This window comes from Anomaloglossus baeobatrachus, chromosome 10 (genome assembly GCF_048569485.1).
Source record: "Anomaloglossus baeobatrachus isolate aAnoBae1 chromosome 10, aAnoBae1.hap1, whole genome shotgun sequence".
Taxonomy (NCBI): domain Eukaryota; kingdom Metazoa; phylum Chordata; class Amphibia; order Anura; family Aromobatidae; genus Anomaloglossus; species Anomaloglossus baeobatrachus.
In genome coordinates this window covers 212,504,316-212,528,559 of record NC_134362.1, presented here as the reverse complement: position 1 = coordinate 212,528,559, position 24,244 = coordinate 212,504,316, and the positions used below count along the sequence as shown (strand labels likewise).

The 24,244-nt window shown below is 59.3% G+C and overlaps 1 protein-coding gene across 1 annotated transcript in view; it reads left to right on the top strand.

The window, feature by feature from the left end:
* Nucleotides 1–24,244, top strand: part of COG4 (component of oligomeric golgi complex 4) — an 86,383-nt gene that overhangs the window by 61,677 nt on the left and 462 nt on the right. Inside the window, exons 10-18 of the mRNA XM_075326264.1 lie at nt 6,618–6,736; nt 6,853–7,019; nt 7,100–7,265; nt 7,334–7,396; nt 8,437–8,553; nt 21,957–22,049; nt 22,119–22,202; nt 23,256–23,357; nt 23,454–23,582. Coding sequence (XP_075182379.1) covers nt 6,618–6,736; nt 6,853–7,019; nt 7,100–7,265; nt 7,334–7,396; nt 8,437–8,553; nt 21,957–22,049; nt 22,119–22,202; nt 23,256–23,357; nt 23,454–23,582 — 1,040 coding nt within the window. The remainder of the gene's footprint in view (nt 1–6,617; nt 6,737–6,852; nt 7,020–7,099; nt 7,266–7,333; nt 7,397–8,436; nt 8,554–21,956; nt 22,050–22,118; nt 22,203–23,255; nt 23,358–23,453; nt 23,583–24,244) is intronic.

The following is a 24,244-nucleotide window of genomic DNA, read 5'->3' as shown; positions in this document are numbered from 1 at the left end:
GTCCGAGGGAGGCTGTGCCGCCTGCTCCTTAAAAGCTTTCAGGCTGTCGTCAGCTTCTAACGCTGCCTGAAACCCCTGACTAGATGTGGCCAGAATCGACGAGACTGTCACATCTTCGGTCAGTACCCCGGGACCTGTGTCCTGGCCTCCGCCTGACTCGGCTGCCACTTGGTCAGAAGGGGAAGAGCTATCGGACCTCCGGGAGGCCCCTTGGCTTCCAGCACTCCCACTGCGGGTGACAGCGGTCACAGCCGCTGTTACCGTGGGTTGTGCCTGCTCCTCCTTTGTTCCTGACCAAGTCGCCGGTTCAGGCAGACCTACCTGGCTTCCTGACACCCCAGTTGTGGGGGAACCCTGCATTGAGATCTTACCTGGAGCACTTCCGCTCCTGGGCCAGCCCCAATCTCACCTGCCTGTTCCCCCCCCTGCAACAATAGAACCCCGCTGTGAAATCTCTGGGGACCCCGCATTTGCTATGGTAGCCCCCACCCCACACACCGGTTCTCCCCCTGTAGTACCCTGCTCTCTGCTTATCCCTGCAGAGGGCAACAGAGCCCAGCTCACTGGCTGATCACTGGTAGAGGCATTGTCACACCCTTCTCCAACCCCCTCCCCGTCACAGCTGCAGCTGTGTGTGTGTCTATGGTGTCTGTGTAAGCAGAAAACTCAGAGTTCACTACCTCCTCCCTTACATTATGCACAGATAACACATCAACATTGTCAGGGGGTATGTCATTACTGGCTGAAAGATCAGCCCTTGGGGATTCGGGGGCCTCAAACTGGGAGGTTATCCGCCCCAAATCGGTAAGTAACACTTTGGCGGAAATCTGATCAGTTACCCCCACCTCCCTCACCCCTCGTCCTGCTCCCTATTCCAAATAAATCTTGGCGACGGGCAGCGCCGGGTCAATGCCTCCAATCCCGGAGACAGCGAGGGTTTTCCGGGTACCAAGTCTTGGGGGGACACCATCTCAGGCCGTACCAGAGTCACCTCAGCGGCGCAGTCTCGCAGTCCCATGGTCGTAGACCGGCCGACTGTGACGGGCTGTAAGTTGTCCCGGGGTCTACCACCACCCCCACCCACACACCACACCGTGGACGGTTTTTGGGACGGGGCCTTGGGACGCTGAGGGCACATGGCCTTGAAGTGTCCAGGTTGGTTGCACTGGTGCCACCGCCTTGGTTCTGCCACGGGTCTGGAGAGGGGAGTTGGCGGGGGACACAGACACCCCCTGCAGTCTAGGGGCATGTGGGGCAGTCGAAGAATTCATCTTACCCCCTCTCCAGGTGCTGTTTGCGGCCGCTTTCTTGGCCTCCGGGGCCTGATTGTTGGTGTAGTCATCAGCCAGGGCGGCCGTAGCAGTGGACCCTTTTTGGCTTCTGGTCTCGGATGAACTGGCGTAGATCCTCAGGGCAGTTCCACAAGAGTTGCTCCGTGATGAACAAATCCAGGATCTCTGGTCCGGTGGTAAGCTGCAGGCCTTGGGTCCAGTGGTCGGCAGCTCTGGCAAGTGCCCGCCGGTGGTCAGCCCAGGTGTCCTTTGGTCCCTTCTGCAGGCTCCGGAACTTCTTGCGGTAGGACTCCGGAGTAAGGTTGTACTCTTGGATCAGGGCCCGCTTGATGGTGTCATAGCCCTGATCTGCCTCAGCAGGCAAGTCCCCAAGGATATCCAGGGCCTTACCCCTTAGACGGGGGGTCAGGTATTTGGCCCACTGGTCCTTGTCCAGATGGTGCTGCCGGCAAGTCCGTTCAAAGGCCGTCAGAAAAGAGTCCAAGTCTCCATCCTACTCCAGCACTGGGAAGTCCTCAGCACGGACCTTTGGAGGCTTGGTATCTCGACTGTCCCGGGTGGATGATGAGGGCTGGAGCTGAGCTAGCTGCAGCCGGAGGTCACGTTCTGCCTGTCGCTGCGCAGCCTCACGCGCTGCCTGTCACTCCGCAGCCTCAGCCTCATACGCTGCCAGACGCCCATGCTCTGCCATGAGTATCTCGTAGGTATCCCGGTCTCCAGCTATAAGCCTGGCCAGGGCAGCTTGAAGGAGGGCCTCTGCACCTCTCAGGCCGGAGGGATTTGCAAGGGGTGATCTGCGGCACGCTGCAGAGCCGGGTGATTCACTGTCCATTGCAGAGCGGAGGGCTGGCATCTGGCTCCCTGAGGACATTTGGGTGGGCTCCTCCTCATCTTGTCCATAATTGCCAGGTTGTGCGATGTCCTCTGCAGAGCTGTTATCTGGCGTCGGGCTCCTGGAGGACTCGTGGACAACCTCCTCACTGCTGTCCACAGCACCGTCCTCCACCTCCTCGCCTCTGGCCAGAGCATCGGCAACTTCTTTAGCTTTGCTCCTGGTGCCATCAGCCATTGTTGCAGACTTTGGTCACTGACACAGAACTGCTACCTGATGCACCCACACACCTTACAGTATCTGCACTCTGACACTCTAGTGTTGGTCTGGTCTGAAGACCCCGGCAGCCACAGCTGCTACTGGCAGTCTTTAGTGTCTGGGAGTATGGGTCTCACACTCACACACACTATTATCTCGATACCACCGCTTGCCACCAATATGTCAGGAATATGTCACGAAAGGGGGGGTATAGGAAGCGGGAATTACGTCCTTCCTTTCTACCACCCGTCCGTCCAACAGACAGAGCACATGACGCGCTCTCTAGCGCCCCTCTTATAGTCAGGCCAATTATGGAATTGCCCGACAATAAGCAAGGAGGCCGCTATTCTACTGTGCCGATGCTTGAAGGGCTCCCGGTGAGAGTAGGGTATATATTCCCCTGACCTCCGCGGACGGAATATATAAAAACCTTCCCAATCTCACTGGCCGCCCTACAATGATCCTTGGCACAAACTCGCTGCCACCAACCGATTTACGGTATCTATTAACCGAGCACACAGACGTGGGATTCAAGATGGAGATAACAGAACAGCCCAAGATTAATTATATATTTTAATCAGACTAAAGGCTACTTTACACACTGCGATATCGGTCCCGATATCGCTAGTGTGCGTACCCGCCCCCATCTGTTGCGCGACATGGGCATATCGCTGCCCGTGCCGCACAACATCGCCCAGAGCCGTCACACATACTTACCTGTCCGGCGACGTCGCTGTGACCGGCGAACCGCCTCCTTTCTAAGGGGGCAGTCCGTGCGGCGTCACAGCGACGTCACTGAACCGCCGCCCAATCGCAGTGGAGGGGCGGAGATGAGCGGGACGTAACATCCCGCCCACCTCCTTCCTTCCGCATAGCGGCCGGGAGGCAGGTAGGGAGACGTTCCTCGCTCCTGCGGCGTCACACGCAGCGATGTGTGATGCCGCAGGAACGAGGAACAACCTCGTTACTGCTGAAGTAACGATTTTTGGGAATTAGGACCCGTGTAGCCGATCAGCGATAAATCACGCTTTTGCGACGATTTTACATCGCTGAACGCTGTTACACAAAGCTATATCGCTAACGATTGCGGAAGTGCGTCACCAAAACCGTGACCCCAACGACAAAATTCGGGCGATATCGCAGTGTGTAAAGCCCGCTTAAGGCACACTAGGACTACAATATATACAATATGGAATCTACAGAATATACAGTTAGGTCAGAGTACATTTACAATAAAGTATGGTTTACAAACAGGCATACAGTTCAAGCAGTTACCTTGTGCGTCTGGTCACAGGGGGGCGCTGTTCAACCAGGTTTCCAGGAACTTCCTCACATGTGTTCTCAGACACAGACCCCCGAGCAAGAACACCTAAAAATGGCTGCACTGAGGTTATCAACTGGCTACAATCCCTGTCCCCTCCTACCTTAGTGACCTCACAGGGAAGCACTGCCACTCCCACTGCCTTGAGTCAAAGTAATATTCCAAAGTGATTATTGGCCATAACTTTGCCTGGGAACGTCGTAGGCGGACGCCAATGCTCTCATTTTTTCAGTTATGATTTTCTCTTCAAAATGAGAGGACACATGGCTGGTCTGCTGTTTCCCCACTGGCCTATATCACGTTTGGGATACTTCCAAAGGTCCAACGCCTATATAAAATATGTACGGGAGTCGTTAGCCTGCCCCATTGCCATATCTCTGCTCGACATATCCATAGGAAGCACGGCTCACGAGATATTAACAATTTATTACTGGAGCCTCTCTGGGGCTTCCAGAGCCTGGTAATTAGATAGGAACTTCTGCTACAGTGTCACGGAGGGGGGGTCATCCTCTCTCTAGGTGTTCCCAAGGCTCACCTAATTTCCATATCATAGACTTTTTCCTTTGTCACACAACTGCTCAACAGAGAGGTTCCTCAGATTCATTAGCATTCTGATTGAAGCTTGACAAGATGGCGGCTATAGGAATATGGCTTCATAGCTCAGAATATATCCCTATGTCCTCACAGTGTGCTGCAAGTTTTGGTTACGGTTTCGAGGGTACCTGGCCAAACACCGAGATTTGGGGGGGTGACACTTTCTTTGATAGTGACCGGGCTGACCGCAACGCCAACAATTCTGTTGCTGGGTCTGCTGGTTTTGTTGATTGGGAGCTACGTATACGGGGTTTGGACCCTGTTGGGGCATGGGCTGTGGTGGGGGCTGCACCGGCGCGGTTGTATACACAAATTGATCTTGAGCCCATTTTTTTAAAGCGGCATAATACTGTTGCCCACTTTGGAAAGTGGTGTTATCAGTGCCTGGGGGCATTGTGAGATGGGGTTCCATTAAGGGCCAAACTGTCTCCTGCTTTTACTTTGGTGAAATTAACAAGGTCCTTCCGAGCAGCTGAATATAACTGGTGGACCTGTAGCATCTTCCTATAAAATCGCATAGGGTTAATGTCGGGATCTGGCAGGCAGGGGATTAATGCCGCTGACTGGATGGGGTTGAAAGGGACATATTTAAATAAGGGCTGTTCAGGTTCGGGGTAAGGCTCACTATGTGTTCTAGGGGAAAAAGGGGGATCCAAGGGGAGGGGATTGGTAACTGGGGAGCGTGTCTGTAGACTGGCTGGTGAGGGGAGAGACGGCATTATAGGTATGGGAGGGACCAGGGGTATGGGTGTGTAAAGGGTTAAGGGATGCTGTCTTGTGACTAAAGCATCTGTGAATAACTCCGGAGCTTGTCCAGCATTAGGCTGCGAAGTAGCAACAAAACAACCTTCCTGAGTGCCCCTAAAACCATCCTCAGACTTGGGTGACCTATAAGAAAACACAACATCTCCTCGCTCATCCTCTTCTTTGACCTCAATATATCCGTCTGATAGCAATATCTGCGTTATTCTTCTAAACAATTCAACATCAATCAACAATCTCTTTTTTCCTTCAGGCCTCTCAGCTTTCTGTCTGAACATTTTTGCTATATTCGTGGTGTCTGGATTACACTAATTTATGACTATGCGGCGTGCGTTAGAGTCCGGCCGGAACTTAAGGCTCCACCTCCATACTAGCTGCTCCCTCAGCTATATAGTAATAAGGGTATCCCGTGATATGGAGGAGGAGTACCAAAGGTATTCCCTCCAGACTTGAGCAACTGTATCAAATTTAATGTTCTAATCCCTATCTTCAGTCACGGGAACCCTAATTACAGACCGGGTGAGTCTAGCTAGCTATATCCAGCCACCACCGTCTTTCCTGCCCTAACAACCGTCCTCTGGATCCCGTGTGACACTCTCGACCGATCCACACTCAGGGCTGGGATCGTGCTCTGAGCTCCAGCGGGCACTACCCCTGAGTCATAATCAGGTACCTTTTAACACCGATTTGGACACACAGCCCATCACTCCCTCCTCTCCAAACCAGCCACAACGGTAGTGAATACACAGTATGTAACACTCACCCGTGTGATGGAGATGATCAGTCTACTTGGACCGGAGGGAGATCTCAGTCTGCGACGTCCAAAGCATCGGTATTGCCAGGTCGGTAATGCATCCGTGAAAGGATGGTGTGCCAAACTGTCAAGGGAGGAATTTGGGTGAAGACTGCTAATGGAGTCTTCGTTTGGGATATCCAGAGACGGTGCCGTATTAGCTGTATACCAGTGCCAATATATCAATGTATCAGACAATGAATACATAAGACATGTTCTCCTTGAGCCAGCATCACCAACTGACCCGTGTATTAGATAGATCCAATTATACAATATGCATGAATAACCTTGAAGCAAAACAGGGAGTTTTCCACTTCTTAATTTCTCACAGCACATTGTTTGTTTCTTGTACATTCTTTCTGTGTGAAGCTACTGATAAGTCTTTTGCTCATTATTTGAAAACTTCCATTATTTGTACATCTGTTCACTTATCCTTAGTAACCCCTTCATGACTATACAACTTTGAACAGGGAGTATTATAGATCTGTGCAATTGCCACATAGACAGACAGATTATTATACAACTATATCTACATTTTGATTATTTACATACACAGATATTCTTATTACGTTTAAACAAACATACTACAGTTCAGACCACCTTCACACCCCCGCCCCGCTCTCGGCTCTCTGCTCCCCCCTCCCCGCTCTCGGCTCTCTGCTCCTCCCTCCCCGCTCTCGGGTCTCTGCTCCCCCCTCCCCGCTCTCTGCTCCCCCCGCTCTCTATGCCGCGGCGCTCCCCTCACCGGCCGCTCTCTTCCTCCAGAGCACCAGCAGAGTCTGGAGAAGCTGTTAACCCTCTGCCTCCTGAGCCGCTCCATGCAGGAGCTGATCGGATATTACATCACCATGGAGGAATACTACATGAGGGAGTCCGTGCAGAAGGTGAGACGAGGCTGGGCGGCCGCACTCTGGGGATTGAGGCATGTTACTGCTGGGAGCACTGGTGGGAATGGGAGGACCGGGCGGTGTGACAGGGGCTGATGCTGTGCCCTGTGCAGGCGGTGGCCATGGACACGTGTGAGCGGGGGCAGCTGATATCCAGCATGGTGGACGACGTGTTTTACATTGTGAAGAAGTGCATCGGGCGGGCGCTGTCCAGCTCCAGCATCGATTGTCTCTGCGCCATGATTAACCTGTCCACGACCATGATGGAGTCCGACTTCAGGTGATTTTGGGGACAGTAAGGAGCGGCCGGTCGCTGCGAGGTTGGGTGGCCTCATATTAGGCATCTGCGGTTCCTTGCAGGGAGGTCCTGTGTAACAAGCTGAGGATGGGCTTCCCGGCCACCACCTTACAGGACATCCAGCGCGGCGTGACCAGTGCCGTCAGCCTCGTGCACAGCAGCCTGCAGCAGGGCAAGTTTGACACCAAGGGTATCGAGAGCAACGACGAGGCCAAGACGTCTTTCCTGGTAAGATACCGACTGCAGGGGACGAGAAGACGCCGTGGTCACTGCTCACACCCCATTATCCCTTCCAGGTCAGTCTGAACAATGTGGAGGTGTGCAGCGAGAACATAATGACCCTGAAGAAAAACCTGGAGGTAAGAGGAGGGGGCATAGAAGGGTGGGAGATCCGGCTGCAGCCCCCCCGAATCACAGTACAGGTCTGGGGTACAGACATGGCGGCCTATCATCTACTTGCTGTACACAGGGCAGCACTGACCCCAGCCACGGCGGCGTCTCCCACCTGACCCCAGCCACGGTGGCGTCTCCCACCTGACCCCAGCCACGGCGGCGTCTCCCACCTGACCCCAGCCACGGCGGCGTCTCTTATCTGACCCCAGCCACGGCGGCGTCTCCCATCTGACCCCAGCCACGGTGGCGTCTCCCACCTGACCCCAGCCATTGCTGCGTCTCCCATCTGACCCCAGCCACGGCGGCGTCTCCCACCTGACCCCAACCACGGTAGCGTCTCCCACCTGACCCCAGCCACGGTGGCGTCTCCCACCTGACCCCAGCCACGGCGGCGTCTCCCACCTGACCCCAGCCACGGCGGCGTCTCTTATCTGACCCCAGCCACGGCGGCGTCTCCCATTTGACCCCAGCCACGGCGGCGTCTCCCACCTGACCCCAGCCATTGCTGCGTCTCCCATCTGACCCCAGCCACGGCGGCGTCTCCCACCTGACCCCAACCACGGTAGCATCTCCCACCTGACCCCAGCCACGACAGCGTCTCCCACCTGACCCCAGCCACAGCGGCGTCTCCCACCTGACCCCAGCCACGGCGGCGTCTCCCATCTGACCCCAGCCACGGCCGCGTCTCCCATCTGACCTCAGCCACGGCCGCGTCTCCCATCTGACCTCAGCCACGGCCGCGTCTTCTATCTGACCCCAACCATGGCAGCGTCTCCCATCTGACCCCAGCCACGGCGGCGTCTCCCATCTGACCCCAGCCACGGCGGCGTCTCCCATCTGACCCAACCATGGCAGCATCTCCCGCCTGACCCCAAACACGGCGGCGTCTCCCGTCTGACCCCAGCCATGGCCGCATCTCCCGCCTTACCCCAGCCACGGCGGCGTCTCCCATCTGACCCCAGCCACGGCGGCATCTCTTGTCTGACCCCTGTTCTTTACCTTCCAGAATGACTGCAGGAAATTGTTTAGTCAGGAACTCGGAGGAGACCAAGCGAAGGCGAAGATCGACAGCTGCCTCTCCGATATGGCCTCCGTGTCCAACAAATTCCGAGACCTCCTCCAGGTGAGTCCGGAGGCCCCGACTGCTTTGTACCTGGTGGAGGGGTGACACCGGGGCAGTGACTGCTTTGTACCTGGTGGAGGGGTGACACCGGGGCAGTGACTGCTTTGTACCTGGTGGAGGGGTGACACCGGGGCAGTGACTGCTTTGTATCTGGTGGAGGGGTGACACCGGGGCAGTGACTGCTTTGTATCTGGAGGAGGGGTGACACCGGGGCAGTGACTGCTTTGTATCTGGAGGAGGGGTGACACCGGGGCAGTGACTGCTTTGTATCTGGTGGAGGGGTGACACCGGGGCAGTGACTGCTTTGTACCTGGTGGAGGGGTGACACCGGGGCAGTGACTGCTTTGTACCTGGAGGAGGGGTGACACCGGGGCAGTGACTGCTTTGTATCTGGAGGAGGGGTGACACCGGGGCAGTGACTGCTTTGTATCTGGTGGAGGGGTGACACCGGGGCAGTGACTGCTTTGTACCTGGAGGAGGGGTGACACCGGGGCAGTGACTGCTTTGTATCTGGTGGAGGGGTGACACCGGGGCAGTGACTGCTTTGTATCTGGAGGAGGGGTGACACCGGAGCAGTGACTGCTTTGTATCTGGTGGAGGGGTGACACCGGAGCAGTGACTGCTTTGTACTTGGTGGAGGGGTGACACCGGGGCAGTGACTGCTTTGTACCTGGAGGAGGGGTGACACCGGGGCAGTGACTGCTTTGTATCTGGTGGAGGGGTGACACCGGGGCAGTGACTGCTTTGTACCTGGAGGAGGGGTGACACCGGGGCAGTGACTGCTTTGTATCTGGTGGAGGGGTGACACCGGGGCAGTGACTGCTTTGTATCTGGTGGAGGGGTGACACCGGGGCAGTGACTGCTTTGTACCTGGAGGAGGGGTGACACCGGGGCAGTGACTGCTTTGTATCTGGTGGAGGGGTGACACCGGGGCAGTGACTGCTTTGTATCTGGTGGAGGGGTGACACCGGGGCAGTGACTGCTTTGTATCTGGTGGAGGGGTGACACCGGGGCAGTGACTGCTTTGTACCTGGAGGAGGGGTGACACCGGGGCAGTGACTGCTTTGTATCTGGAGGAGGGGTGACACCGGGGCAGTGACTGCTTTGTATCTGGTGGAGGGGTGACACCGGGGCAGTGACTGCTTTGTATCTGGTGGAGGGGTGACACCGGGGCAGTGACTGCTTTGTATCTGGTGGAGGGGTGACACCGGGGCAGTGACTGCTTTGTACCTGGAGGAGGGGTGACACCGGGGCAGTGACTGCTTTGTACCTGGAGGAGGGGTGACACCGGGGCAGTGACTGCTTTGTACCTGGTGGAGGGGTGACACCGGGGCAGTGACTGCTTTGTATCTGGTGGAGGGGTGACACCGGGGCAGTGACTGCTTTGTATCTGGAGGAGGGGTGACACCGGGGCAGTGACTGCTTTGTATCTGGAGGAGGGGTGACACCGGGACAGTGACTGCTTTGTATCTGGTGGAGGGGTGACACCGGGGCAGTGACTGCTTTGTACCTGGAGGAGGGGTGACACCGGGGCAGTGACTGCTTTGTACCTGGAGGAGGGGTGACACCGGGGCAGTGACTGCTTTGTATCTGGTGGAGGGGTGACACCGGAGCAGTGACTGCTTTGTACCTGGAGGAGGGGTGACACCGGGGCAGTGACTGCTTTGTATCTGGTGGAGGGGTGACACCGGGGCAGTGACTGCTTTGTACCTGGTGGAGGGGTGACACCGGGGCAGTGACTGCTTTGTATCTGGTGGAGGGGTGACACCGGGGCAGTGACTGCTTTGTATCTGGAGGAGGGGTGACACCGGGGCAGTGACTGCTTTGTACGTGGTGGAGGGGTGACACCGGGGCAGTGACTGCTTTGTATCTGGTGGAGGGGTGACACCGGGGCAGTGACTGCTTTGTATCTGGAGGAGGGGTGACACCGGGGCAGTGACTGCTTTGTACCTGGAGGAGGGGTGACACCGGGGCAGTGACTGCTTTGTATCTGGAGGAGGAGTGACACCGGGGCAGTGACTGCTTTGTATCTGGTGGAGGGGTGACACCGGGACAGTGACTGCTTTGTATCTGGTGGAGGGGTGACACCGGGGCAGTGACTGCTTTGTATCTGGTGGAGGGGTGACACCGGGGCAGTGACTGCTTTGTACCTGGAGGAGGGGTGACACCGGGGCAGTGACTGCTTTGTATCTGGTGGAGGGGTGACACCGGGGCAGTGACTGCTTTGTACCTGGTGGAGGGGTGACACCGGGGCAGTGACTGCTTTGTACCTGGTGGAGGGGTGACACCGGGGCAGTGACTGCTTTGTACCTGGAGGAGGGGTGACACCGGGGCAGTGACTGCTTTGTATCTGGTGGAGGGGTGACACCGGGGCAGTGACTGCTTTGTACCTGGAGGAGGGGTGACACCGGGGCAGTGACTGCTTTGTATCTGGTGGAGGGGTGACACCGGGGCAGTGACTGCTTTGTACCTGGTGGAGGGGTGACACCGGGGCAGTGACTGCTATGTATCTGGAGGAGGGGTGACACCGGGGCAGTGACTGCTTTGTATCTGGTGGAGGGGTGACACCGGGGCAGTGACTGCTTTGTACCTGGAGGAGGGGTGACACCGGGGCAGTGACTGCTTTGTATCTGGTGGAGGGGTGACACCGGGGCAGTGACTGCTTTGTATCTGGTGGAGGGGTGACACCGGGGCAGTGACTGCTTTGTACCTGGAGGAGGGGTGACACCGGGGCAGTGACTGCTTTGTATCTGGTGGAGGGGTGACACCGGGGCAGTGACTGCTTTGTACCTGGAGGAGGGGTGACACCGGGGCAGTGACTGCTTTGTATCTGGTGGAGGGGTGACACCGGGGCAGTGACTGCTTTGTACCTGGAGGAGGGGTGACACCGGGGCAGTGACTGCTTTGTATCTGGTGGAGGGGTGACACCGGGGCAGTGACTGCTTTGTATCTGGTGGAGGGGTGACACCGGGGCAGTGACTGCTTTGTACCTGGTGGAGGGGTGACACCGGGGCAGTGACTGCTTTGTACCTGGAGGAGGGGTGACACCGGGGCAGTGACTGCTTTGTACCTGGTGGAGGGGTGACACCGGGGCAGTGACTGCTTTGTACCTGGTGGAGGGGTGACACCGGGGCAGTGACTGCTTTGTATCTGGATGAGGGGTGACACCGGGGCAGTGACTGCTTTGTATCTGGTGGAGGGGTGACACCGGGGCAGTGACTGCTTTGTATCTGGTGGAGGGGTGACACCGGGGCAGTGACTGCTTTGTACCTGGTGGAGGGGTGACACCGGGGCAGTGACTGCTTTGTATCTGGAGGAGGGGTGACACCGGGGCAGTGACTGCTTTGTATCTGGTGGAGGGGTGACACCGGGGCAGTGACTGCTTTGTACCTGGTGGAGGGGTGACACCGGGGCAGTGACTGCTTTGTACCTGGAGGAGGGGTGACACCGGGGCAGTGACTGCTTTGTACCTGGAGGAGGGGTGACACCGGGGCAGTGACTGCTTTGTACCTGGAGGAGGGGTGACACCGGGGCAGTGACTGCTTTGTATCTGGTGGAGGGGTGACACCGGGGCAGTGACTGCTTTGTACCTGGAGGAGGGGTGACACCGGGGCAGTGACTGCTTTGTATCTGGAGGAGGGGTGACACCGGGGCAGTGACTGCTTTGTACCTGGAGGAGGGGTGACACCGGGGCAGTGACTGCTTTGTATCTGGTGGAGGGGTGACACCGGGGCAGTGACTGCTTTGTATCTGGTGGAGGGGTGACACCGGGGCAGTGACTGCTTTGTATCTGGTGGAGGGGTGACACCGGGGCAGTGACTGCTTTGTATCTGGTGGAGGGGTGACACCGGGGCAGTGACTGCTTTGTATCTGGTGGAGGGGTGACACCGGGGCAGTGACTGCTTTGTACGTGGTGGAGGGGTGACACCGGGGCAGTGACTGCTTTGTACCTGGTGGAGGGGTGACACCGGGGCAGTGACTGCTTTGTACCTGGTGGAGGGGTGACACCGGGGCAGTGACTGCTTTGTATCTGGTGGAGGGGTGACACCGGGGCAGTGACGGCTTTGTACCTGGTGGAGGGGTGACACCGGGGCAGTGACTGCTTTGTATCTGGTGGAGGGGTGACACCGGGGCAGTGACTGCTTTGTATCTGGTGGAGGGGTGACACCGGGGCAGTGACTGCTTTGTATCTGGTGGAGGGGTGACACCGGGGCAGTGACTGCTTTGTACCTGGTGGAGGGGTGACACCGGAGCAGTGACTGCTTTGTACCTGGAGGAGGGGTGACACCGGGGCAGTGACTGCTTTGTACCTGGAGGAGGGGTGACACCGGGGCAGTGACTGCTTTGTACCTGGAGGAGGGGTGACACCGGGGCAGTGACTGCTTTGTATCTGGAGGAGGGGTGACACCGGGGCAGTGACTGCTTTGTACCTGGAGGAGGGGTGACACCGGGGCAGTGACTGCTTTGTATCTGGAGGAGGGGTGACACCGGGGCAGTGACTGCTTTGTATCTGATGGAGGGGTGACACCGGGGCAGTGATTGCTTTGTATCTGGAGGAGGGGTGACACCGGGGCAGTGACTGCTTTGTACCTGGTGGAGGGGTGACACCGGAGCAGTGACTGCTTTGTATCTGGTGGAGGGGTGACACCGGGGCAGTGACTGCTTTGTACCTGGTGGAGGGGTGACACCGGGGCAGTGACTGCTTTGTATCTGGAGGAGGGGTGACACCGGGGCAGTGACTGCTTTGTACCTGGAGGAGGGGTGACACCGGGGCAGTGACTGCTTTGTATCTGGAGGAGGGGTGACACCGGGGCAGTGACTGCTTTGTATCTGGTGGAGGGGTGACACCGGGGCAGTGACTGCTTTGTATCTGGTGGAGGGGTGACACCGGGGCAGTGACTGCTTTGTACCTGGTGGAGGGGTGACACCGGGGCAGTGACTGCTTTGTACCTGGAGGAGGGGTGACACCGGGGCAGTGACTGCTTTGTACCTGGTGGAGGGGTGACACCGGGACAGTGACTGCTTTGTATCTGGTGGAGGGGTGACACCGGGGCAGTGACTGCTTTGTACCTGGAGGAGGGGTGACACCGGGACAGTGACTGCTTTGTACCTGGAGGAGGGGTGACACCGGGACAGTGACTGCTTTGTACCTGGAGGAGGGGTGACACCGGGACAGTGACTGCTTTGTACCTGGGGGAGGGGTGACACCGGGGCAGTGACTGCTTTGTATCTGGTGGAGGGGTGACACCGGGACAGTGACTGCTTTGTACCTGGAGGAGGGGTGACACCGGGGCAGTGACTGCTTTGTACCTGGTGGAGGGGTGACACCGGGACAGTGACTGCTTTGTATCTGGTGGAGGGGTGACACCGGGGCAGTGACTGCTTTGTATCTGGTGGAGGGGTGACACCAGGGCAGTGACTGCTTTGTATCTGGTGGAGGGGTGACACCGGGGCAGTGACTGCTTTGTACCTGGTGGAGGGGTGACACCGGGGCAGTGACTGCTTTGTACCTGGTGGAGGGGTGACACCGGGGCAGTGACTGCTTTGTACCTGGAGGAGGGGTGACACCGGGGCAGTGACTGCTTTGTATCTGGAGGAGGGGTGACACCGGGGCAGTGACTGCTTTGTACCTGGTGGAGGGGTGACACCGGGGCAGTGACTGCTTTGTATCTGGTGGAGGGGTGACACCGGGGCAGTGACTGCTTTGTATCTGGAGGAGGGGTGACACCGGGGCAGTGACTGCTTTGTATCTGGAGGAGGGGTGACACCGGGGCAGTGACTGCTTTGTACCTGGTGGAGGGGTGACACCGGGGCAGTGACTGCTTTGTACCTGGAGGAGGGGTGACACCGGGGCAGTGACTGCTTTGTATCTGGTGGAGGGGTGACACCGGGGCAGTGACTGCTTTGTACCTGGTGGAGGGGTGACACCGGGGCAGTGACTGCTTTGTATCTGGTGGAGGGGTGACACCGGGGCAGTGACTGCTTTGTACCTGGTGGAGGGGTGACACCGGGGCAGTGACTGCTTTGTATCTGGTGGAGGGGTGACACCGGGGCAGTGACTGCTTTGTATCTGGTGGAGGGGTGACACCGGGGCAGTGACTGCTTTGTACCTGGTGGAGGGTTGACACCGGGGCAGTGACTGCTTTGTACCTGGTGGAGGGGTGACACCGGGGCAGTGACTGCTTTGTACCTGGTGGAGGGGTGACACCGGGGCAGTGACTGCTTTGTATCTGGTGGAGGGGTGACACCGGGGCAGTGACTGCTTTGTATCTGGTGGAGGGGTGACACCGGGGCAGTGACTGCTTTGTATCTGGAGGAGGGGTGACACCGGGGCAGTGACTGCTTTGTATCTGGTGGAGGGGTGACACCGGGGCAGTGACTGCTTTGTATCTGGTGGAGGGGTGACACCGGGGCAGTGACTGCTTTGTATCTGGTGGAGGGGTGACACGGGGGCAGGGACTGCTTTGTATCTGGAGGAGGGGTGACACCGGGGCAGTGACTGCTTTGTACCTGGAGGAGGGGTGACACCGGGGCAGTGACTGCTTTGTACCTGGAGGAGGGGTGACACCGGGGCAGTGACTGCTTTGTACCTGGTGGAGGGGTGACACCGGGGCAGTGACTGCTTTGTATCTGGAGGAGGGGTGACACCGGGGCAGTGACTGCTTTGTATCTGGTGGAGAGGTGACACCGGGGCAGTGACTGCTTTGTATCTGGAGGAGGGGTGACACCGGGGCAGTGACTGCTTTGTATCTGGTGGAGGGGTGACACCGGGGCAGTGACTGCTTTGTATCTGGTGGAGGGGTGACACCGGGGCAGTGACTGCTTTGTACCTGGAGGAGGGGTGACACCGGGGCAGTGACTGCTTTGTACCTGGAGGAGGGGTGACACCGGAGCAGTGACTGCTTTGTATCTGGAGGAGGGGTGACACCGGGGCAGTGACTGCTTTGTACCTGGAGGAGGGGTGACACCGGGGCAGTGACTGCTTTGTACCTGGAGGAGGGGTGACACCGGGGCAGTGACTGCTTTGTATCTGGAGGAGGGGTGACACCGGGGCAGTGACTGCTTTGTACCTGGTGGAGGGGTGACACCGGAGCAGTGACTGCTTTGTATCTGGTGGAGGGGTGACACCGGGGCAGTGACTGCTTTGTACCTGGTGGAGGGGTGACACCGGGGCAGTGACTGCTTTGTACCTGGAGGAGGGGTGACACCGGGGCAGTGACTGCTTTGTACGTGGTGGAGGGGTGACACCGGAGCAGTGACTGCTTTGTATCTGGTGGAGGGGTGACACCGGGGCAGTGACTGCTTTGTACCTGGAGGAGGGGTGACACCGGGGCAGTGACTGCTTTGTATCTGGTGGAGGGGTGACACCGGGGCAGTGACTGCTTTGTATCTGGTGGAGGGGTGACACCGGGGCAGTGACTGCTTTGTACCTGGTGGAGGGGTGACACCGGAGCAGTGACTGCTTTGTATCTGGTGGAGGGGTGACACCGGGGCAGTGACTGCTTTGTACCTGGTGGAGGGGTGACACCGGGGCAGTGACTGCTTTGTACCTGGAGGAGGGGTGACACCGGGGCAGTGACTGCTTTGTACGTGGTGGAGGGGTGACACCGGGGCAGTGACTGCTTTGTATCTGGTGGAGGGGTGACACCGGGGCAGTGACTGCTTTGTACGTGGTGGAGGGGTGACACCGGAGCAGTGACTGCTTTGTATCTGGTGGAGGGGTGACACCGGGGCAGTGACTGCTTTGTACGTGGTGGAGGGGTGACACCGGGGCAGTGACTGCTTTGTATCTGGTGGAGGGGTGACACCGGGGCAGTGACTGCTTTGTACCTGGAGGAGGGGTGACACCGGGGCAGTGACTGCTTTGTATCTGGTGGAGGGGTGACACCGGGGCAGTGACTGCTTTGTACCTGGAGGAGGGGTGACACCGGGGCAGTGACTGCTTTGTACCTGGTGGAGGGGTGACACCGGGGCAGTGACTGCTTTGTATCTGGTGGAGGGGTGACACCGGGGCAGTGACTGCTTTGTATCTGGTGGAGGGGTGACACCGGGGCAGTGACTGTTTTGTACCTGGAGGAGGGGTGACACCGGGGCAGTGACTGCTTTGTACCTGGAGGAGGGGTGACACCGGGGCAGTGACTGCTTTGTACCTGGTGGAGGGGTGACACCGGGGCAGTGACTGCTTTGTATCTGGTGGAGGGGTGACACCGGGGCAGTGACTGCTTTGTACCTGGTGGAGGGGTGACACCGGGGCAGTGACTGCTTTGTACCTGGTGGAGGGGTGACACCGGGGCAGTGACTGCTTTGTACCTGGTGGAGGGGTGACACCGGGGCAGTGACTGCTTTGTACCTGGAGGAGGGGTGACACCGGGGCAGTGACTGCTTTGTATCTGGAGGAGGGGTGACACCGGGGCAGTGACTGCTTTGTATCTGGTGGAGGGGTGACACCGGAGCAGTGACTGCTTTGTACCTGGTGGAGGGGTGACACCGGGGCAGTGACTGCTTTGTACCTGGAGGAGGGGTGACACCGGGGCAGTGACTGCTTTGTATCTGGTGGAGGGGTGACACCGGGGCAGTGACTGCTTTGTACCTGGTGGAGGGGTGACACCGGGGCAGTGACTGCTTTGTACCTGGAGGAGGGGTGACACCGGGGCAGTGACTGCTTTGTACCTGGTGGAGGGGTGACACCGGGGCAGTGACTGCTTTGTACCTGGAGGAGGGGTGACACCGGGGCAGTGACTGCTTTGTATCTGGAGGAGGGGTGACACCGGGGCAGTGACTGCTTTGTATCTGGTGGAGGGGTGACACCGGGGCAGTGACTGCTTTGTACCTGGTGGAGGGGTGACACCGGGGCAGTGACTGCTTTGTACCTGGAGGAGGGGTGACACCGGGGCAGTGACTGCTTTGTATCTGGTGGAGGGGTGACACCGGGGCAGTGACTGCTTTGTACCTGGTGGAGGGGTGACACCGGGGCAGTGACTGCTTTGTACCTGGAGGAGGGGTGACACCGGGGCAGTGACTGCTTTGTACCTGGTGGAGGGGTGACACCGGGGCAGTGACTGCTTTGTATCTGGTGGAGGGGTGACACCGGGGCAGTGACTGCTTTGTATCTGGTGGAGGGGTGACACCGGAGCAGTGACTGCTTTGTACCTGGAGGAGGGGTGACACCGGGGCAGTGACTGCTTTGTACCTGGAGGAGGGGTGACACCGGGGCAGTGACTGCTTTGTACCTGGAGGAGGGGTGACACCGGGGCAGTGACTGCTTTGTATCTGGTGGAGGGGTGACACCGGGGCAGTGACTGCTTTGTACCTGGTGGAGGGGTGACACCGGGGCAGTGACTGCTTTGTATCTGGTGGAGGGGTGACACCGGGGCAGTGACTGCTTTGTACCTGGTGGAGGGGTGACACCGGGGCAGTGACTGCTTTGTATCTGGTGGAGGGGTGACACCGGGGCAGTGACTGCTTTGTATCTGGAGGAGGGGTGACACCGGGGCAGTGACTGCTTTGTATCTGGTGGAGGGGTGACACCGGGGTAGTGACTGCTTTGTACCTGGAGGAGGGGTGACACCGGGGCAGTGACTGCTTTGTATCTGGTGGAGGGGTGACACCGGGGCAGTGACTGCTTTGTACCTGGAGGAGGGGTGACACCGGGGCAGTGACTGCTTTGTACCTGGTGGAGGGGTGACACCGGGGCAGTGACTGCTTTGTACCTGGTGGAGGGGTGACACCGGGGCAGTGACTGCTTTGTATCTGGTGGAGGGGTGACACCGGGGCAGTGACTGCTTTGTATCTGGAGGAGGGGTGACACCGGGGCAGTGACTGCTTTGTATCTGGTGGAGGGGTGACACCGGGGCAGTGACTGCTTTGTATCTGGTGGAGGGGTGACACCGGGGCAGTGACTGCTTTGTACCTGGTGGAGGGGTGACACCGGGGCAGTGACTGCTTTGTATCTGGTGGAGGGGTGACACCGGGGCAGTGACTGCTTTGTATCTGGTGGAGGGGTGACACCGGGGCAGTGACTGCTTTGTACCTGGTGGAGGGGTGACACCGGGGCAGTGACTGCTTTGTACCTGGTGGAGGGGTGACACCGGGGCAGTGACTGCTTTGTATCTGGTGGAGGGGTGACACCGGGGCAGTGACTGCTTTGTATCTGGTGGAGGGGTGACACCGGGGCAGTGACTGCTTTGTACGTGGTGGAGGGGTGACACCGGGGCAGTGACTGCTTTGTATCTGGTGGAGGGGTGACACCGGGGCAGTGACTGCTTTGTATCTGGAGGAGGGGTGACACCGGGGCAGTGACTGCTTTGTACCTGGAGGAGGGGTGACACCGGGGCAGTGACTGCTTTGTATCTGGAGGAGGGGTGACACCGGGGCAGTGACTGCTTTGTATCTGGTGGAGGGGTGACACCGGGGCAGTGACTGCTTTGTATCTGGAGGAGGGGTGACACCGGGGCAGTGACTGCTTTGTACCTGGTGGAGGGGTGACACCGGGGCAGTGACTGCTTTGTATCTGGTGGAGGGGTGACACCGGGGCAGTGACTGCTTTGTATCTGGTGGAGGGGTGACACCGGGGCAGTGACTGCTTTGTACCTGGTGGAGGGGTGACACCGGGGCAGTGACTGCTTTGTATCTGGAGGAGGGGTGACACCGGGACAGTGACTGCTTTGTACCTGGAGGAGGGGTGACACCGGGGCAGTGACTGCTTTGTACCTGGAGGAGGGGTGACACCGGGGCAGTGACTGCTTTGTATCTGGTGGAGGGGTGACACCGGAGCAGTGACTGCTTTGTACTTGGTGGAGGGGTGACACCGGGGCAGTGACTGCTTTGTACCTGGTGGAGGGGTGACACCGGGACAGTGACTGCTTTGTATCTGGTGGAGGGGTGACACCGGGGCAGTGACTGCTTTGTATCTGGAGGAGGGGTGACACCGGGGCAGTGACTGCTTTGTATCTGGTGGAGGGGTGACACCGGAGCAGTGACTGCTTTGTATCTGGTGGAGGGGTGACACCGGGGCAGTGACTGCTTTGTACCTGGAGGAGGGGTGACACCGGGGCAGTGACTGCTTTGTACCTGGTGGAGGGGTGACACCGGGGCAGTGACTGCTTTGTATCTGGAGGAGGGGTGACACCGGGGCAGTGACTGCTTTGTATCTGGTGGAGGGGTGACACCGGGGCAGTGACTGCTTTGTACCTGGAGGAGGGGTGACACCGGGGCAGTGACTGCTTTGTATCTGGAGGAGGGGTGACACCGGGGCAGTGACTGCTTTGTATCTGGTGGAGGGGTGACACCGGGGCAGTGACTGCTTTGTACCTGGTGGAGGGGTGACACCGGGGCAGTGACTGCTTTGTACCTGGTGGAGGGGTGACACCGGGGCAGTGACTGCTTTGTATCTGGTGGAGGGGTGACACCGGGGCAGTGACTGCTTTGTATCTGGTGGAGGGGTGACACCGGGGCAGTGACTGCTTTGTACCTGGAGGAGGGGTGACACCGGGGCAGTGACTGCTTTGTACCTGGAGGAGGGGTGACACCGGGGCAGTGACTGCTTTGTACCTGGTGGAGGGGTGACACCGGGACAGTGACTGCTTTGTATCTGGAGGAGGGGTGACACCGGGGCAGTGACTGCTTTGTACCTGGAGGAGGGGTGACACCGGGGCAGTGACTGCTTTGTACCTGGTGGAGGGGTGACACCGGGGCAGTGACTGCTTTGTATCTGGTGGAGGGGTGACACCGGGGCAGTGACTGCTTTGTATCTGGTGGAGGGGTGACACCGGGGCAGTGACTGCTTTGTATCTGGTGGAGGGGTGACACCGGGGCAGTGACTGCTTTGTATCTGGTGGAGGGGTGACACCGGGGCAGTGACTGCTTTGTATCTGGTGGAGGGGTGACACCGGGGCAGTGACTGCTTTGTATCTGGAGGAGGGGTGACACCGGGGCAGTGACTGCTTTGTACCTGGAGGAGGGGTGACACCGGGGCAGTGACTGCTTTGTATCTGGTGGAGGGGTGACACCGGGGCAGTGACTGCTTTGTACCTGGTGGAGGGGTGACACCGGGGCAGTGACTGCTTTGTACCTGGAGGAGGGGTGACACCGGGGCAGTGACTGCTTTGTACCTGGAGGAGGGGTGACACCGGGGCAGTGACTGCTTTGTATCTGGTGGAGGGGTGACACCGGGACAGTGACTGCTTTGTATCTGGAGGAGGGGTGACACCGGGGCAGTGACTGCTTTGTACCTGGAGGAGGGGTGACACCGGGGCAGTGACTGCTTTGTACCTGGTGGAGGGGTGACACCGGGGCAGTGACTGCTTTGTATCTGGTGGAGGGGTGACACCGGGGCAGTGACTGCTTTGTATCTGGTGGAGGGGTGACACCGGGGCAGTGACTGCTTTGTATCTGGTGGAGGGGTGACACTGGGGCAGTGACTGCTTTGTATCTGGTGGAGGGGTGACACCGGGGCAGTGACTGCTTTGTATCTGGTGGAGGGGTGACACCGGGGCAGTGACTGCTTTGTATCTGGAGGAGGGGTGACACCGGGGCAGTGACTGCTTTGTACCTGGAGGAGGGGTGACACCGGGGCAGTGACTGCTTTGTATCTGGTGGAGGGGTGACACCGGGGCAGTGACTGCTTTGTACCTGGTGGAGGGGTGACACCGGGGCAGTGACTGCTTTGTACCTGGAGGAGGGGTGACACCGGGGCAGTGACTGCTTTGTACCTGGAGGAGGGGTGACACCGGGGCAGTGACTGCTTTGTATCTGGTGGAGGGGTGACACCGGGGCAGTGACTGCTTTGTATCTGGTGGAGGGGTGACACCGGGGCAGTGACTGCTTTGTACCTGGAGGAGGGGTGACACCGGGGCAGTGACTGCTTTGTACCTGGTGGAGGGGTGACACCGGGGCAGTGACTGCTTTGTACCTGGTGGAGGGGTGACACCGGGGCAGTGACTGCTTTGTACCTGGAGGAGGGGTGACACCGGGGCAGTGACTGCTTTGTACCTGGAGGAGGGGTGACACCGGGGCAGTGACTGCTTTGTACCTGGAGGAGGGGTGACACCGGGGCAGTGACTGCTTTGTACCTGGAGGAGGGGTGACACCGGGGCAGTGACTGCTTTGTACCTGGAGGAGGGGTGACACCGGGGCAGTGACTGCTTTGTATCTGGAGGAGGGGTGACACCGGGGCAGTGACTGCTTTGTACCTGGAGGAGGGGTGACACCGGGGCAGTGACTGCTTTGTACCTGGAGGAGGGGTGACACCGGGGCAGTGACTGCTTTGTACCTGGAGGAGGGGTGACACCGGGGCAGTGACTGCTTTGTACCTGGAGGAGGGGTGACACCGGGGCAGTGACTGCTTTGTACCTGGAGGAGGGGTGACACCGGGGCAGTGACATGTCTCTGATTCTCATGCACAGGAAGGTCTGGGGGAGCTGAACAGTACGGCCATTAAGCCACAAACCAAGCCGTGGATTAACCTCTTCCTGTCTGTGTCGCACAACATCGAGGAGGTGAGAATCTAATAAGTGGGGGACCCGAGACCACCGCACTGACTCATCCCCTACCCTTGTGTGTCTCAGGAGGAATTTAATGACTATGAAGCCAACGACCCATGGGTGCAACAGTTTATAGTGAACTTGGAGCAGCTGATGGCAGAGTTTAAGGTGAGCGCCCCTCGTCTGGCCGTGCTCTCGCAGCACAGGGTTACTGAGCGCTCCTCGTCTGGCCGTGCTCTCGCAGCACAGGGTTACTGAGCGCTCCTCGTCTGGCCGTGCTCTCGCAGCACAGGGTTACTGAGTGCTCCTCGTCCGGCCGTGCTCTCGCAGTGCAGGGTTACTGAGTGCTCCTCGTCCGGCCGTGCTCTCGCAGCGCAGGGTTACTGAGCGCCCCTCGTCCGGCCGTGCTCTCGCAGCGCAGGGTTACTGAGCGCTCCTCGTCCGGCCGTGCTCTCGCAGCGCAGGGTTACTGAGCGCTCCTCGTCCGGCCGTGCTCTCGCAGCGCAGGGTTACTGAGCGCTCCTCGTCCGGTCGTGCTCTTGCAGCGCAGAGTTACTGAGAGCCCCTTGTCCGTCCGGGCTTTCGCAGGGTTACTGAGCTCCCCTCGTCCAGCCGTGCTCTTGCAGTGCAGGATTACTGAGCGCTCCTCGTCCGGCCGTGCTCTCGCAGCGCAGGGTTGAGTGCTCTCCCAGCGCAGGGTTACTGAGCGCCCCTTGTCCGTCCGGACTTTCGCAGTGCAGGATTACTGAGCGCTCCTCGTCCGGCCATGCTCTCGCAGCGCAGGGTTGAGTGCTCTCCCAGCGCAGGGTTACTGAGCACCCCTTGTCCGTCCGGGCTTTCGCAGTGCAGGATTACTGAGCGCTCCTCGTCCGGCCATGCTCTCCCAGCGCAGGGTTACTGAGCGCCCCTCGTCCGGCCATGCTCTCGCAGCGCAGGGTTACTGAGCGCCCCTCGTCCGGCCGTGCTCTCGCAGCGCAGGGTTGAGCGCTCCTTGTCCGGCCGTGCTCTCGCAGCGCAGGGTTGAGCGCTCCTTGTCCGGCCGTGCTCTCGCAGCGCAGGGTTGAGCGCTCCTCGTCCGGCCGTGCTCTCGCAGCGCAGGGTTGAGCGCTCCTTGTCCGGCCGTGCTCTCGCAGCGCAGGGTTGAGTGCTCCTCGTCCGGCCAGGCTCTCGCATCGCAGGGTTACTGAGCGCAGGGTTACTGAGCGGTGTCTCTCGCTGTAGGCCGGACTCTCCCCCATCATCTATGAGAACCTCACCAGTCTGCTCACCAGTCTTGTAGCCATGGAGCTGGAGAAGGTGGTGTTGAAATCCACGTTCAGCAGGGTAAGACGTCCGGGTGACGGGGCCCCTATAAGGACCCTCCTATGTGGGGTGAAGGCGATCAGTCCGCTCTGACTTACTGCTCCTCTCTTCTCACAGCTCGGGGGGCTCCAGTTTGATAAGGAGCTGCGGTCGCTCGTCGCTTACCTCACCACGGTTACAACATGGACCATCCGGGATAAATTTGCTCGATTGTCGCAAATGGCAACGATTCTGAATCTGGAGCGGGTAAGTGTCTGTGCCGGCCCGAGCGCGTCCCTTCCCCGCCGGCCCGAGCGCGTCCCTTCCCCACCGGCCCGAGCGCGTCCCTTCCCCGCCGGCCCGAGCGCGTCTCTTCCCCGCCGGCTTCAGCGCGGCTCCTATATGCCGGCCCGAGCGTGTCCCATCCCCGCCGGCCCAAGCGCGGTCTCTATATGCTGGCCTGAGCGCGTCCCTTCCCCGCCGGCCCGAGTGCGTCTCTTCCCCAGCGGCTTCAGCGCGGCCCCTATATGCTGGCCTGAGCGCGTCTCTTTTCCGCCGGCTTCAGCGCGGCCCCTATATGCCGGCCCAAGCGCGGTCTCTATATGGTGGCCTGAGCGCGTCCCTTCCCCGCCGGCCCGAGTGCGTCTCTTCCCCAGCGGCTTCAGCGCGGCCCCTATATGCCGGCCCGAGCGCGTCCCATCCCCGCCGGCCCGAGCGCGGTCCCTATATGCTGGCCTGAGCGCGTCCTTTTCCCGCCGGCCCAAGCGTGGTCCCTATATGCTGGCCTAAGCGTGTTCTTTTCCCGCCGGCCCAAGCACGTCCCTTCCCCGCTGGCCTCAGCGCGGCCCCTATATGCCAGCCCGTGCGCATCCCTTCCCCTGCCGGCCCCAGCGCGGTCCCTATCACGGCGCCCCGGGCGTGACCGTTGC